The following is a 15285-nucleotide window of genomic DNA, read 5'->3' as shown; positions in this document are numbered from 1 at the left end:
TCTCAACCTTTAAAATTCAAACCAGATTGATCTTATTGGATTATTAGATTTAGATTAGATTACTTACAGTGTGGAAACAGGCCCTTCGGCCCAACAAGTCCACACCGCCCCGCCGAAGCGTAACCCACCCATACCCCTACATCTACATCTACCCCTTACCTAACACTACGGGCAATTTAGCATGGCCAATTCACCTGACCTGCACATCTTTGGACTGTGGGAGGAAACCGGAGCACCCGGAGGAAACCCATGCAGACACGGGGAGAACGTGCAAACTCCACACAGTCAGTCGCCTGAGGCGGGAATTGAACCCGGGTCTCTGGCACTGTGAGGCAGCAGTGCTAACCACTGTGCCACCGTGCCGCCCACAATGTATTATGCACAATGTATTTTCTGCATTGCTATGCAGTAGTGTTTCCTCAGAGAACATTGTTGTTCAGTTGATACATCTGGACCTTTAGAGAATCCCATATTAAAATGAAATGTGAATATACCAAATTGATTTAAACTTCATGCTAATTGGAATGCCTATGAATATACAAGTAAGTACAGTATAAATACTTTGTGTAAATTATTTACATTTCCACATAATACAAGCTGTGGACAATTTTAATATGATAATGCATTTAGATTATGTGTATTAGAAGTTCTAACTTTAATCATGAACACCCCCCAAAAAATGTGCAGTGACTTGATTTGATTTATTGTCATATGTATTTTCTTCCAAAAATACAGTAAAAAAATGCTGCATAGTGTTGCCATTCTGGTGACATCTTAAAACACAGAAAAATAAACCAAAACATTAGAACATAAAAGCCAGAAGAATAAAGAAATAAAGTGTTCAACTTTCCGGCACATCATTTTAAGTGCTCCACTATGGGCCTGGTGACCATGCACAAGTCCCCTTCACTGTGCCGCCAGCACGAGAATGAAAGTGGCTATTCTTTGGCACCATCTCACGTCTATCAAGACCCTCATCACTGAGTCCTCAATGGACATCACCAATGCAGATGCCACTGACACTAGGTAGCCATACCAGCCCAAATGCGACTCCGTCACCACGATAAATCTGCTTTGGCCCCAACACCCAATGCCACAGGGTCCTGTACTGGGTCCAAATGTATCTTGACTGTTGCCTCCATACGTCTGTGCTAGACGCAGACACCATCAGGAACCCAAACCCGCTTCCACAGCAGCAGCCATGAGTCGGCACTAGGATTGCCTCGTCGATGCACCCAAACCCACTCTGCCACCACCACAAGTCTGCACTGGGCCTACTTGTCACTGCTGATGCTATTGCCATGAACTGTCTAGCTCTTCAATAAGAGATAAGTAAAATTTAAAAAATAAACGAGGGAGGAATAAAAAGAATAAAAAACAAAAAGAAGAATGGACAAGTCTGGGCTCAGAAGCCCGACTCCACTGCCATCTTACTGGAACCAGTCTGTTGCATAGTCATAAGTGTGGAGCTGGAAAAACACAGCTGGTCAGGCAGCATCATGCTCCTCGGATACTGCCTGACTGGCTGTGCTTTTCCAGCACCACACTTTTGACTCTGATCTCCAGTCCTCACTTTCTCCCAGTCTGTTGCATACTCAAGTAGCTAAACAAAAGGTTCAGAAACAATGTGTATGTGATGATGCTGTACTCTTGTATATTCTGGTTGGGTTATTCCCTGCATTCGGGAACATAGTTATTTCACTGGTTTCTGTAAGTTACATGGCAAGGTTGGGAGTGGTTGAGTACTGCGAGCCAGTTTGCTTAAATTGTTGATGGTTATCAGCTCTTTGTGTCAGCAGTTCTTCCTGCATTAAGTTATGGTATGTCTGAATATTAAAACTGATGCTAAAATCAACCTGTGACAATTCATTTTGAAATTAAAGTTGGACTTCAAGATCATAACTCCAGAATTATCTGAATTAAATTAAGGTATTGATTTGAAACAGCAACTTAATCTTGGTGATTGTTAAACATTTAGTCACTTCAGCAGTTACCCTTGAATTATGCTACCAGCTGCTCTGTTTTTCTACAGGGAAAGATAGACAGTCAAATTTTCTAGCTGGAAATTTGGTTTGTAAAGAAGTTGCTTTGGTTATGCTGTTAGAATTCTTACTTTCAAAAAGCAAGCGACTTGTGATAACTTCAGATAGATATGTTTTAAAACCCTAAAGTATTTTGACATGGTTATTAATTGTCTTCCTTTTCTTTTTGTTTCTGAAGGGAGTCTATTTTTGGCCGAATGTGGGATTTTACTTCAGATTTCTCCCGTGGTGACACTGCTTACACAAAAGTGGCTCTTGATCGCCATATAGATACTACTTATTTTCAAGAACCTTGTGGGTACGTGTATTTCTTATCAGTGTAGACTTCAAGGCATTTTTTTTTTCTGCTTCTCATTTCATTTCTTGTTGTGTTTCTGTTCACCCCAATGTTAAGGTTTACCAATTTACCTACACGTCTACCATTCCTTTTAAAAAGGGCAGAAAAAAAATCTGAAGTACATCTTCAGAAATATTCTGTCACATAAAACTTTTTTTTAAGAGGGCTTTGAGTCATTCTGTTGATATGAAATTTAAAGCACTAATTCTGAAATGTACATTCAATAAATTTATTGAATAATGGCCTTTGCATAAGGTGCTGAAAATCAGTTGGTGCCTGTGAATTTGAAGCCCACCATGGAAATACCACATTCAATTTGGAAATTAGAATATTGTGGGATGGGAAATCTATGTTTGCATAATGAGCAAGAAACCAAACTTTTGTTGTTTGGTCTTTTTTTTTGTTAATGGGACCCAATGGGGTTCTAAATTAACTTGTAGTTCATGTCTTCTATGCAGCTGACTTCTGCCTATTTGTGTATCCTTTTCAATAGAGTTCAATTGTTCCATTGTTTGAGGCACGACGGAACTGGTGGAAGAACTCTGTTGCTGGATGGATTTCATGCTGCCGAAAATGTACGACAAGAAAATCCACATAACTTTGAAGTACTTACTAAAGTACCAATAAAACATGAATACATCGAGAATGTAGGAGGATGCCACAATCACATGATTGGAATTGGACCAATTCTGAATGTTTATCCATGGAACAATGAGTTATACCTAATGAGGTGAGAAGAGCCAACATAATATCTTGCATCACTATCCAGAGTCCCTTCGATAGATGGCAGTAACAGTCCAGGAAGAGAGAGTTTTTAATTTTCCTGAGCATCTTTTACCCCTCTCTCTAAATAAAATTTGCACTGATGCTGCATCGAATAAATACAAAAGGTCTTCAATGATTACTGTAAAGGATGCTAAGAAATGGTTGTCTCAGAGTTTTTAGAATATCTTTAAGATGAATTGCCTTCTTTTATTCTATGAAATAAAAAGAGCCAGTAGCATCAGGGACCTAAATTGGCTAAAGGACAAGAAACAGTAATGTGTAATGGATATTTCTTGTTGGGGATGACAGGCTTTGTTTAATCTTAGTTGGGTTGGGTGGAAGATTTGTAGTGGAATTTCCGAGGCATTTATGGGCGGCACGGTGGCACAGTGGTTAGCACTGCTGCCTCACAGCGCCAGAGACCCGGGTTCAATTCCTGCCTCGGGCAACTGACTGTGTGGAGTTTGCACATTCTCCCCGTGTCTGCGTGGGTTTCCTCCGGTTGCTCCGGTTTCCTCCCACAGTCCACAGATGTGCAGGTTAGGTGAATTGGCCATGCTAAATTGCCCGTAGTGTTAGGTAAGGGGTAGATGTAGGGATATGGGTGGGTTGCGCTTCGGCGGGGCGGTGTGGACTTGTTGGGCCGAAGGGCCTGTTTCCACACTGTAAGTAATCTAATCTAATCAGTGTTGGGATCCTTGCTTTTTCTGATGGATGTTAATGATCTGACCTTAGTACGCTGGGTGCAGTTTATAAATTTGCAGATGAAACAAAACTTGAAAGCACTAAACTGTAAGGAAGGTAATGTAGAATTTCAAAACAACATAGGCAGGTTGGTGAAATGAATGGAGAGGTGGAAGGTAAAGTTCAATGCAGACAAGTGTGCGGTATTACGTTTTAGTAGACTAGACATGGAGAATGATAGACCGATATAGGGGTGCCCAAGCAGTTGGAGTTTTTCCCAGGGTTGGGGGAGTCCAGAACTAGAGGGCATAGGTTTAGGGTGAGAGCGAAAAGATATAGGAAGAGACCTAAGGGGCTACCTTTTCACTCAGAGGGTGGTCTGTGTATGGAAGGGGCTGCCAGAGGAAGTGGTGGAGGCTAGTATAATTGCAACATTTAAGAGGCATCTGGATGGGTATATGAACAGGAAGGGTTTGAAGGGATATGGGCCGGGTGATGGCAGGTGGGACTAGATTGGTTTGGGATATCTGGTCTGCATGGATGAGTTGGACCGAAAGGTCTGCTTCCATGGTGTACATCTCTATGACTCTATGATTCATCATGGCTCTCTCCTCAGTGAACACTGATGCAAAGTAATCATTCAGAATCTTACCTGTTCTCTCAGGTTCGATACACAGCCTTCCTTCATTATCCTTTATGGACCAATCCTTTGTCTATTTACCCACTTGCTTCTTATATAAGAATAAAAGGCTTTGGGATTCTGCTAATTCTGCTACTAAAGGTATTTCATGATCCCTTTTAACCCACTTGATTCCTCGTTTAAGACTGGTCCCACTGTTCCAATATTCCTCCAGGGCCCATTATGTTCTTAGCTGCCTGGACCTTATGTACACTTCCCTTTTCCTCTTAGCTAGTCATACAATTTCTCCTGTCATTCACGGTTCACAAATCTTGCCTTTCCTATCCTTTGCTTTCAACAGACATGCCTATCCTGCACTATCTTTAACCTATCTTCGAAAGCCTCCCACATATCAAATGTGGACTTCACTTGAATGAATCAAGAACTAGCTCAAATTTAATGCAGTGAGTAAAAGAAGCACAAGTGCTGTGAGCAAAATACCTTTATCTCTCAGTTACTGGTTGGTTAATTTTTGATTTATTGTAACATGTGCCTAAGTATAGTGAAAAGTTTTTTGTTTGCAAGCAGTGCAGGCAGATCATGGTAAACAAGGACATACAGATCATAGGGTGAAACAAACTTGGACAGGCGTACGTGTTACATTGCATAGGTTATTCTTCACAAGCAGAAAGTTGTTTAGCTTGCTCCCAAATGACTTTAGCTTTTACTGCAGACTGTAAATTATTAACTTCCAGTAAGGTACCCTTGAACAGCTCCAGATCTCTTGCATTTAATCATGGATCTCCTTTTATTGCAACTCTTCGATTACTTTTGTTCCCTGTTAGATTCCTTAACCACCTCTATTTGTAATGTGAAATGCTATCAAATCACATTTCTCTTCTCGCAAGAGCTCCTTTGTTTCAAGTCTCCCATTAGCAACATCTTTCTGACAACTGCTTTGTCCACAGGTATAACAATTATGACCGAACTGTTATAAGCACAGTACCTCATGATGTCGTTCATCAATGGTATGTTGCACACCGAGCCCTTACGACAGAACTTAGAAAACCAGAGAATGAAATCTGGGTGAAACTCAAACCTGGAAAGGTAAGGAAGTGAATCATCATGCAGTTTGGGTGCTAAAGATGATTATCAATCCCTGCTCTACTTTTAACCATTATCTATGGGGGATAAAAAGCCTTTTTAACACTGCTGACTGTTTAGAGAGATTTTATAAACAACATGCTCTAGAGCATCTGAGCAGCTGGTACTTAACCCAAACCTCTTGGTTCAGAGACAGGGACACAACCACATGCCACAAGTGCCCTTAAATGTTGCAGTTTCACATCTAGGATTTAAATGGCTTACATGTGTGTATGTCAATTAAACTAGTGTGTTCACTTGCTTGCATCGGTAGAATTGCTTCCTTTTACAAGACAAATGTATACTTATTTATTAATTTTAAGAAACAGTGCTTTCCAAGACAAGAAGTTAATTTCAATGCAAGATCTATTTACATCTGGAATTATAGTAATGGCCCAACTTGCCAAGTATTTGTGAGCAAGTGCCTGGATCTTGGATCCGTAACAAACAATCAAAAATTGCTGAAGAAACTCACAGCATCTGTAGGGAGAAGACAGGGTTAATATTTCTTCAGGACAGGTCAACAAACCTGAGACCAAAGTGTTGGCATGAGAACACAGTAGCTGGTTGAATTGGCAGGCAACTAGATTCATCATGGTTTAAGTGATTACAAAACGTGACCGCTTTCAGTAGTAGATGTAATCATTTAAATTATAAATTATTCCACACACCCAGCCCCCTTGCCCCATGTACTTATATATCAGAACAATTATTTACTTATCACTTGTATGAGCATGTTGTTATGGACTAGGCTAGATCACTGAAAACATTCTTAAGCAGGCAGCCCCGGACCATAACTTTGCAATTTCTTTCGGTAAGTGTGCAGTGAAAATTACCCGGAGTAAGTTAGCAAGGTTGACTACTAGATTTTAAAACAGACAAAAATGTATTTACAAAATGACACAATGAAACATAAAGAACAGAATAAAGCACCCTTACAGAACTCAACCTATCCACCTAAACTTAATTATGCTGTTCTGAATATACACTACAGTACCAATAAGCAAACTCCCTTTAAAGACCAGTATAAAAGGAACATATGCTTACAGGTTGAAGGGCAGAAAGAGAGAGAGAGAGTGAGTTGACACACAGCTCCCTGTTGGACTTCCAACCAGTTCAAGACTGAACTAAAACTGCTCAGCCCAGCTAGAGCTGACCACTCCCCTTTCATTATACAGGTCACTTCTAAAACATGACCACTTTGGCCTGAAGTCTCGTCTGTTTACATTATTAACAAAAGGCCTCTCAAAATCCTTTTCATCTCTGTACCAAACCAAACTTATCGGAGCCTGGCCTGGTTTATTGCCCCTTTGAAAGAGTCAAGGACAGAGCCAAGGAACAGGTTTTAGAAAAAAGGGGCTAGCTTTATAACAATGTTCAATCCACTTATTGAGAATAGCATCACTACCCTATTGACTCTAAACTTTGACTAATTCTGCATAATTTAGATCAGGATTATACATGTGTAAAGATGTGAAACTTGTGTATCTGAGATTATTTCTGATAATGAAAATTCTCCTGGACATACCTCATTTCAACACCAACTCATTCATTTCTAGAAGAGGTGTGCCAAATAAAGAGCTTCATGGACACAAGATATAGTATATTGTGTATTATATTTTATGCCTAATCTATGATGATCACTGATTCCAACTTGTTCAGTTGTGAAGTTTTAAGTTTGAAGTTCACTTCTCTGTAAATGTTCTGGCTCAGCAGTGGTGTTATAGGTTTTGTAGCAAGAAAACTATTATTCCTGCTGCTCTTTAGTTTTTCACTAATGTTTCTTCCCCATTTCCCTTTTGTCTACGTTAAGGGCTGTACTTTCACAAATTACATTACAAGCATTTTTACGAGAAAATAAAGTCAATTTACTCCAATTTTAGTGGTTAATGTTGAGAACCCCTTTTGCAATTATTTACGAAATTATGTAGAGCTGCTTTACGTGGATGTAGGTTTGCTCACTGAGCTGGAAGGCTCATTTTCAGACATTTCGTCACCATACTAGGTAACATTGTCAGTCAGCCTAGATGAAGCATTGGTGGTATGGCCCGCTTTCTATTTATGTATTTAGGTTTCCTTGGGTTAGTGATGCCATTTCCTGTTCTTTTTCTGAGGGGGTGGTAAATGGGAGCCAAGTCCATATGTTTGTCGATAGAGTTCTGATCGGAATGTCATGGTTCTAGGAATTCTCATCTGTGTCTCTGGCTCATTCTGGGATGGATGTGTTGTCCCAGTCATAGAGTCATAGGGATGTACAGATGTACCTCTCTGTCCAACTCATCCATGCTGACCAGATATCTCAACCCAATCTAGTACCACCTGCCAGCATCCAGCCCATATCCCTCCAAACCCTTCCGATTTATACACCCATCCAGATGCCTTTTAGATGTTGCAATGGCAGCCCATTCCCCACACACACCACCGTCTGCGTTAAAATGTTGCCCCTTAGGTCTCTTTTATATCTTTCTCCTCTCACCTTAAACATATGCCTCTCGTTCTGGACTCTCCCATGTCAGGGAAAATACTTTGTCTATTCACCCTATCCATGCCACTTATGATTTATATCCTTCTATAAGGTCACCCTTCAGCCTCTGACGCTCCAGGGAAAACAGCCCTATTCAACCTCTTCCTATAGCTCACATCCTCCAAACCTGGCAACATCCCTGTAAATCTTTTCTGAATCCTTTCAGGTTTCACTACATCCTTCCAATATTCCAAAAGTAGCCAATGTCCTGAACAGCTGCAACATGACCTCCCATCTCATGTACTCAGTACTCTGACCAGTAAAGGAAAGCATATCAAACATCTTCACTCTATCCTATCTACCTCCGACTGTACTTTCAAGGAGCTATGAACCTGCACTCCAAGGTCTCTTTGTTCAGCAACATTCCCTAGGACCTTACCATTAAGTGTGTAAGTCCTGCTAAGATTTGCTTTCCCAAAATGCAGCACCTCTCATTTATCTAAATTAAACTCCATCTGCCACTCCTTAGCCCATTGGCTCAACTGATCAAGATCCTGTTGTACTCTGAGATAACCTCCTTCACTGTCCACTGCATCTCCAATTTTGGTGTCATCTGCAAACTTACTAACTATACCTCATATGTTCACATTCAAATCATTTATATAAATGACGCAAAGTAGTGGACCTAGCACCAATCCTTGTTGCACTCCACTAGTCACAGGCCACCATCTGAAAAACAACCCTCCACCACCACCCTCTGTCTTCTACCTTTGAGCCAGTTCTGTATCCAAATGGCGAGTTCTCCCTGTATACCATAAGATCTAACCTTGCTCACCAGTCTCCCATGGGGAACCTTGTCGAACGCCTTACTGAAGTTCATAAAGATCTCTGTCCTCATCAATCCTCTTTGTTACTTCTTCAAAAAACTCAATCAAGTTTGTGAGACATAATTTCCCATGCACAAAGCCATGTTGACTATCCCTAATCAGTCCTTCCCTTTCCAAATACATGATTCAATCCACCAACTTGCCCACCACTGCTGTTAGGCTCACCGGACTATAGTTCCTTGGCATCCTTCTTAAATAGTGGCACCACGTATCCAACCTCTGGCCTTCCCGCACCTCACCTGTGACTATCGATGTTACAAATATCTCAGTAAGAGACCCAGCAATCACTTACCTAGCTTCCCAGAGTTCTAGGATACACTTGATCAGGTTCTGAGGATTTGTCCACATTTATATGCTTCAAGGCATCCAGCACTTCCTCCTCTGTAATATGGACATTTTTTCAAGATGTCACCATCTATTTCCCTACAGTCTATATCTTCAATGTCCTTTTCCACAGTAAACACTGATGCAAAATACTCGTTTAATATCTCCCCATCTCCTGCAGCTCCACACAAAGGCCGCCTTGCTGATTTTTGAGAGGCCATGTTCTCTCCCTAGTTACCCTTCTGTCCTTAACGTCTTTGTAAAATCTCTTTGGATTCTCCTTAACTCTAAATTACCAAAGCTATCTCAGGTCATTGTACAATAAGCAAAACTAATGTGGGTGGCACGGTGGCCAGTGGTTAGCACTGCTGCCTCACAGCGCCAGAGACCCGGGTTCATTTCCCGCTTCAGGCGACTGACTGTGTGGAGTTTGCACGTTCTCCCCGTGTCTGCATGGGTTTCCTCTGGGTACTCCGGTTTCCTCCCACAGTCCAAAGATGTGCAGGTCAGGTGAATTGGCCATGCTAAATTGCCCGTAGTGTTAGGTAAGGGGTAGATGTAGATGTAGGGGTATGGGTGGGTTACGCTTTGGCGGGGCGGTGTGGACTTGTTGGGCCGAAGGGCCTGTTTCCACACTGTAAGTAATCTAATCTAATCTAATGTCATTTACAAAATACCTTGCAAGAACTGTGACAAATAGGCAGAAAACTAGCCACCAGGATACATGAACACCAACTAGCCACAAAAAGACATGACCCAGTCTCACTAGTATGCTTACATACAGATGAGGAAGGACACCACTTCAACTGGGAAAACACATCCGTCCTAGGACAAGCCAAAAGTGAGACATGCATGAGATTTTCTAGAAGAATGGCATTCCAACCACAATTCTACCAACAAACACATTGACTTGGATCCCATTTACCACCACCTGAGAAAAAGAACTGGAAATGATGTCACCACAGGAAATGATGTCACTACTAGAAGTGACATCACAAACCCAAGGAAACCGGCCATACCACCAGAGCTTCATCCAGAGGTTCACTGACGATGTTACCTAGTAATGTGAAATGTTTGAAAACTAGCCTTCCAGCTCAGCGAGCAAACCTATGTCTAGAACCTCAACCTGAGCTACAAATCTTCTCAATCCACTGTGCTGTTTTGCATTTGAACAGCCACTATTATTTTAGTCACTGCCTACTGGATGTGATATCTGGTATCCCCATTCCTGATGAAGGGCTTTTAGATTCTCCTACTCCTCAGATGCTGCCTAACCTTTCCCAGCACCACACTCTCGACTCTGATCTCCAGCATCTGCAGTCCTTGCTTTCTCCTATTCCTAATAGCAGATGAGTCTCAGGTGTTACTTTGTCCATTTTCATTGTAACTTGCATGAGGCAAAGAGGGACAAAATGCAGTCAACTTTTATATGTAGGGTACCAATGAGCTATATATCAAAGTCGTTTTGGGGTTTTGAATGCTTCTCTGTATCTACCTTTAAAACACATTTTTGTGATGTGACAAACAATGCTATTTAAGATTGTTTTGTAATAGGTGTTTCTCACTGGGAAGGCAAAATTGGTCCATGTGTACTGAAATTGTAACATTTTAAGTGAATGTTTGTATCTACTATAGGTTTTATTTGTTGATAACTGGAGAGTCCTTCATGGCCGTGATGCGTTTACTGGATACCGTCGGCTATGTGGCTGTTACCTGATGAGAGATGACGTGCTGAACACTGCAAGATTCCTTGGGATCAAGATTTGAAAAACAAACCTGCTGAACTTTGCTGCATACTTCAGAGTTCTGGCACTTATCTAAATTTTAGATCCACTTTTTGAACTTGCTGGTGAAGCATCTTAAAGATCAAGATAAACTAAATGTTTATTGAGTGAGACGGTTTCACAAATTCTATTTTGTTTGCCCTGCTGAACCATGAAGTTAGTTTTAAAGCTTTTATTATTGTTATATTTCAACTAGTGCCCTTTTTGACCAACCCTCCTCCTCATGAATTTATGAAATTTATTCCAATCATGTAAAGTAAAATTTACTGTATACAATTGCCAAAAAATTGTGATATGGAATCATTCGGGAAGGACAAGTGTGGTGAGCTTGAACAACAAGACCAGCAATATGTTGCCTACATTAAATATTGTTTAGTTTAACAGCATTTTGGATATATAGGTTTGCTCGCTGAGCTGAAAGGTTCATTTCCAGACGTTTCATTACCTTACTAGGTAACATCTTCAGTGAACCTCATGCACAGCAATACTGAAAATTCCTGCTTTCTATGTATATATTTGGGTTTCTTTGGGTTGGTGGTGATATTTCCTGTGGTGAAGTCACTTCGTGTTCCTTTTCTCAGGGGGTGGTAGATGGGGTCTAACTCTAACACCTCAAGTTAGATACCATCTACCACCACCTGAGAAAAGGAACAGGAAATAACATCACCACAGGAAATGACATCTCCAACCCAAGAAACCCAAACATATAAATAGAAAGCAGGAATTTTCAGCATTGCTTCACATGAGGTCCATGGAAGATGTTACCTAGTAAGGTACGAAATGTCTGGAAATGAACCTTTGAACTCAGCGAGCAAACCTACATCCAAAACCTCAACCTGAGCTACAAATCTTCTCAAACCTTGCTAAGTTTAACAGCACTCATAGTTTATAATGTTTTAAGTTAAAATTGGCTGCTGCTGGCCATGTGGTGTCTCAACTTGCACTTTGCAATTGTCTACATTGCACACACAAAAGGAAAGACATCTATTTCAGTTGTGTTCCATATAACTGGGCTTTTCTTTCCTTGATCATTTTATATGACTGTTAACAACTACACTGTTATGGATAAGATTTTATGCAAAGCCTAGTTGAAGCACAATAATATTCACGATGTAGCGATGCTGGTGTTGAACTGGGGTGGACAAAGTCAGAAGTCACATGACACCAGGTTATGGTCCGACAGGTTTATTTGAAATCACAGGCTTTCGGAGTGCTAATCCTTCGTCAGGTGCTGTCTTCATCTTTTTTATTTATTCTGTTTATTCATTTTGTGGGATGTGGGTGTGGTTGGCTGCATTTATTGCTCATCCCTATTTGCCCTTGGGGAGGTGGTGGTGAGCTGCCTTCTTGAACCACTGCAGTGAACCAATTGTGGTTTGACTCTCAATACCATTAGGGAAGGAATTCCAGGATTTTGACCCAGTGACAGTGAAGGAATGGTGATACATTTCCAAGTCAGGATGTGAGTGGTTTGGAAGGGAACTTGAAAGTGGTGGTGTTCCTATTTATTTGCTGCCCTCGTCCATCTAGATGGATGTGGTTTGAAAGGTGCTGTCTGAGGATTTTTGGTGAATTTCTGCAGTGCATCTTGTAGATAGTACACACTGCTGCTCCTGAGGTTGGTGATGGAGCGAGTGGATGCTTGGGCTGCTTTGTCCTGGATAGTGTCAACCTTCTGGAGTGTTGTTCGGGCTGGATTCATCCAGGCAAGTGGGGAGTATTCCATCACAGTCCTGACTTGTGCCTTGTAGATGGTGGGCAGGCCTTGTGAGTCAGGAGGTGAGTCACTTGCTGCAGTATTCCTAGCTTCTGACCTGCTCTTGAAGCCACTGCATTATATGGTGAGTCCAATAGAGTTACTGATCAATGATAACTCCCAAGATGTTGATAGTATGGGAATTCAGTGATGGTAACACCATTGAATGTCAAGGGGTGGTGGTTAGATTGTCTCTTGTTTGTGATGGTCATGGTCTGGCAATTGTGTGGCGCAAATTTTACTTGCCATTTGTTAGTCCAAGCCTGGAAATTATCCCAGATCTTGTTGCATTTGGACATGGATTGCTTCAGTGTCTGAGGAGTTGCAAATGGTGCTGAACATTGTGCAATCATCAGTGAACATCCCCATTTCTGACCTTATGATGGAGGGAACCACAAGACTTCATGGGGTCAGAAGTCAATGTTGAGGACTCTCAAAGCAACTCCCTCATGACTGTATACCACTGCGCCGCCAACTCTTTTGGATCTGTCCTGCGGTGAGACAGGATATATCCAGGGATGGTGATGGCAGTATCTGGAACGTTGTATGGTATGAATCTGAGTATGACTACGTGAGGCTGTTGCTTGACTAGTCTGTAAGACAGCTCTCCCAACTTTGGCACTAGCCTCCAGATGTTAGTGAGTAGGACTCTGCAGGATTGACAGGGCTGTCTCTGCCTTTGACTTTTCTGGTGCCTAGGTTGTTGCCTGGTAATTCGAACGGTTTCATTTCTTTGAGACCTTGTAGCAATGGGTACAACTGAATGAGTTGCTATGTCCTATCAGAAGGCAATTGAGATTCAACCACATTGCTGTGGGTCTGAAGTTGCATGTCAGCCAAACTAGGTGAGGGTAGCAAATTTCCTTCCCTGAAAGACGTCAGTGAGCCAGATGGATTTTTCTGATTATCGACAACGATTTCATGGTGGTCAGTAGATTCCAAATTCCAGATTTTATTTTTAATGAAGGAGCAGTACTCTGAAAACTTGTGATTTCAAATAGCCTGTTGGACTATAACCTGGTGGCAAATGACTTTTGAGTAATATTCATGTTCCATGCTTTATTGCTGGTCAGTTCTGGATATTAGAATGTTATAAACTAATACCCTCCTAAAGCCCAACCCATGCATTTCTGGCAATGCAGAAACTTCTTTTGTCTTTTGAGACAAAGGTTTTAATGTGAACTAAGGAAATTGCAAAAATATTAAATCTAGGTCATAAATACAATCCTTCTATTCAAAAACTGGAGTAGAATTGAATAGGCCAATTAGTTTTATACCATAATAGCAAAGATGCTAGGATCCATTATTAGTAATTTTCTAACATAAAGTTGGGTAGCGTGGCCATAGAATTACAAAATTGAAAAGATTTCTCAAAAACTATTATAACTTTTTAAAAATTGTAACTGTGTATACTGAGAATGTAGTATCTTAATTTTCAGAAAGCCCTTGAGTTCTTAAAATTTGAATTTAGGCTGTTGTCAGAAGCAGCAAATATATGTAGGTTTTTATTAACAACAAAATAGCTTTTCAATTTAAAATAACACAACAAAATGGCTTCAAGTTGTGATTTGACATTGCGAACCTGATTTACTGCTTTGTTGAGTTACTGAATTAGAAGATAAAGTAGACAATGGAGTTTTCATAAAATGAATCACAAGTCACTAATTGACCACAAACTAACCTTGAACTGCTGTCTTGAGATGATGATCTATGTAAAACAAGAACCATTTCCCAGGAAAATCATTGAATTAGCCTGCTGTCAATCATGATATCTTATTACCGTTAATTGGTCTTTTCTTCTAATTAAGGCCATGCTGTCTCTTAAAAACCCTATAAATGATATTTAATTTTCAAATGTAATTACGCAATTTCACCACGGAACACAGAAGCTTTAAACTCTGTGTTGCTGGACAAATCTGTGCCAGGCTGCCTTATTAAACTGATAACCCTGCTTTATACAGACTGTATTCCGTTGATTCTTTTGACCGATCTCTCAACTGAGAGGTCCCATCTGGGATCTACATCTTCATATGGTGCCGTGACTTTTGGTTCGGCATGGACGGATCATGGGACAGTGGTGTAACAGCCTTGAGTCTTTCAGTATTAAGTGTTGAGGAATTCAGCCAGCCAGACGTGAGTATTTTATATCCGTTTGGTTTTCCTCTCATTCAAGTAGTGGCTGAACTGACCCCTCGCTGTCTATTGTCCTAGTCCAGCCAGGAAAGAGGTCTTGGAAAGGGGGGGGGGCGCGGAGAGAGAGGGGTCGAGGACCTTTACAGAGTTGAGAACTCCACAAAAAAGGACAGCGAGAGATTATATACACAAAAAAGGGGGAGAGTGACATCTAAGGACAGACTTGAGGAATGGATCCAAAAACAAGGCCGAGGAGGATCTGTGGAAATCGGTAAATTGTTGTGTGTCGAATGACTGTTGGATAATAAAGATTTTTGAGTCGGAACTATAAAAAGAAGTGTGTTTAA

At 41.0% G+C, this 15285-nt stretch overlaps 1 protein-coding gene across 2 annotated transcripts in view; it reads left to right on the top strand.

The window, feature by feature from the left end:
* The window catches only part of tmlhe (trimethyllysine hydroxylase, epsilon), a 34888-nt gene extending 20125 nt beyond the window's left edge, over positions 1–14763 (top strand). For both annotated transcript variants that reach the window (XM_072594979.1, XM_072594980.1), the window contains 4 exons: positions 2221–2340; positions 2873–3109; positions 5416–5554; positions 10901–14763. In XM_072594979.1, coding sequence (XP_072451080.1) covers positions 2221–2340; positions 2873–3109; positions 5416–5554; positions 10901–11032 — 628 coding nt within the window. In that variant the 3' untranslated portion in view covers positions 11033–14763. The remainder of the gene's footprint in view (positions 1–2220; positions 2341–2872; positions 3110–5415; positions 5555–10900) is intronic.
* The last annotated feature ends 522 nt before the right edge of the window (positions 14764–15285 follow it).

The sequence above is a fragment of the Chiloscyllium punctatum genome, chromosome 25, assembly GCF_047496795.1.
Source record: "Chiloscyllium punctatum isolate Juve2018m chromosome 25, sChiPun1.3, whole genome shotgun sequence".
Classification (NCBI taxonomy): Eukaryota; Metazoa; Chordata; class Chondrichthyes; order Orectolobiformes; family Hemiscylliidae; genus Chiloscyllium; species Chiloscyllium punctatum.
The sequence above is the reverse complement of the archived record's forward strand: the minus strand, read 5'-3'. Positions and strand labels throughout refer to the sequence as shown.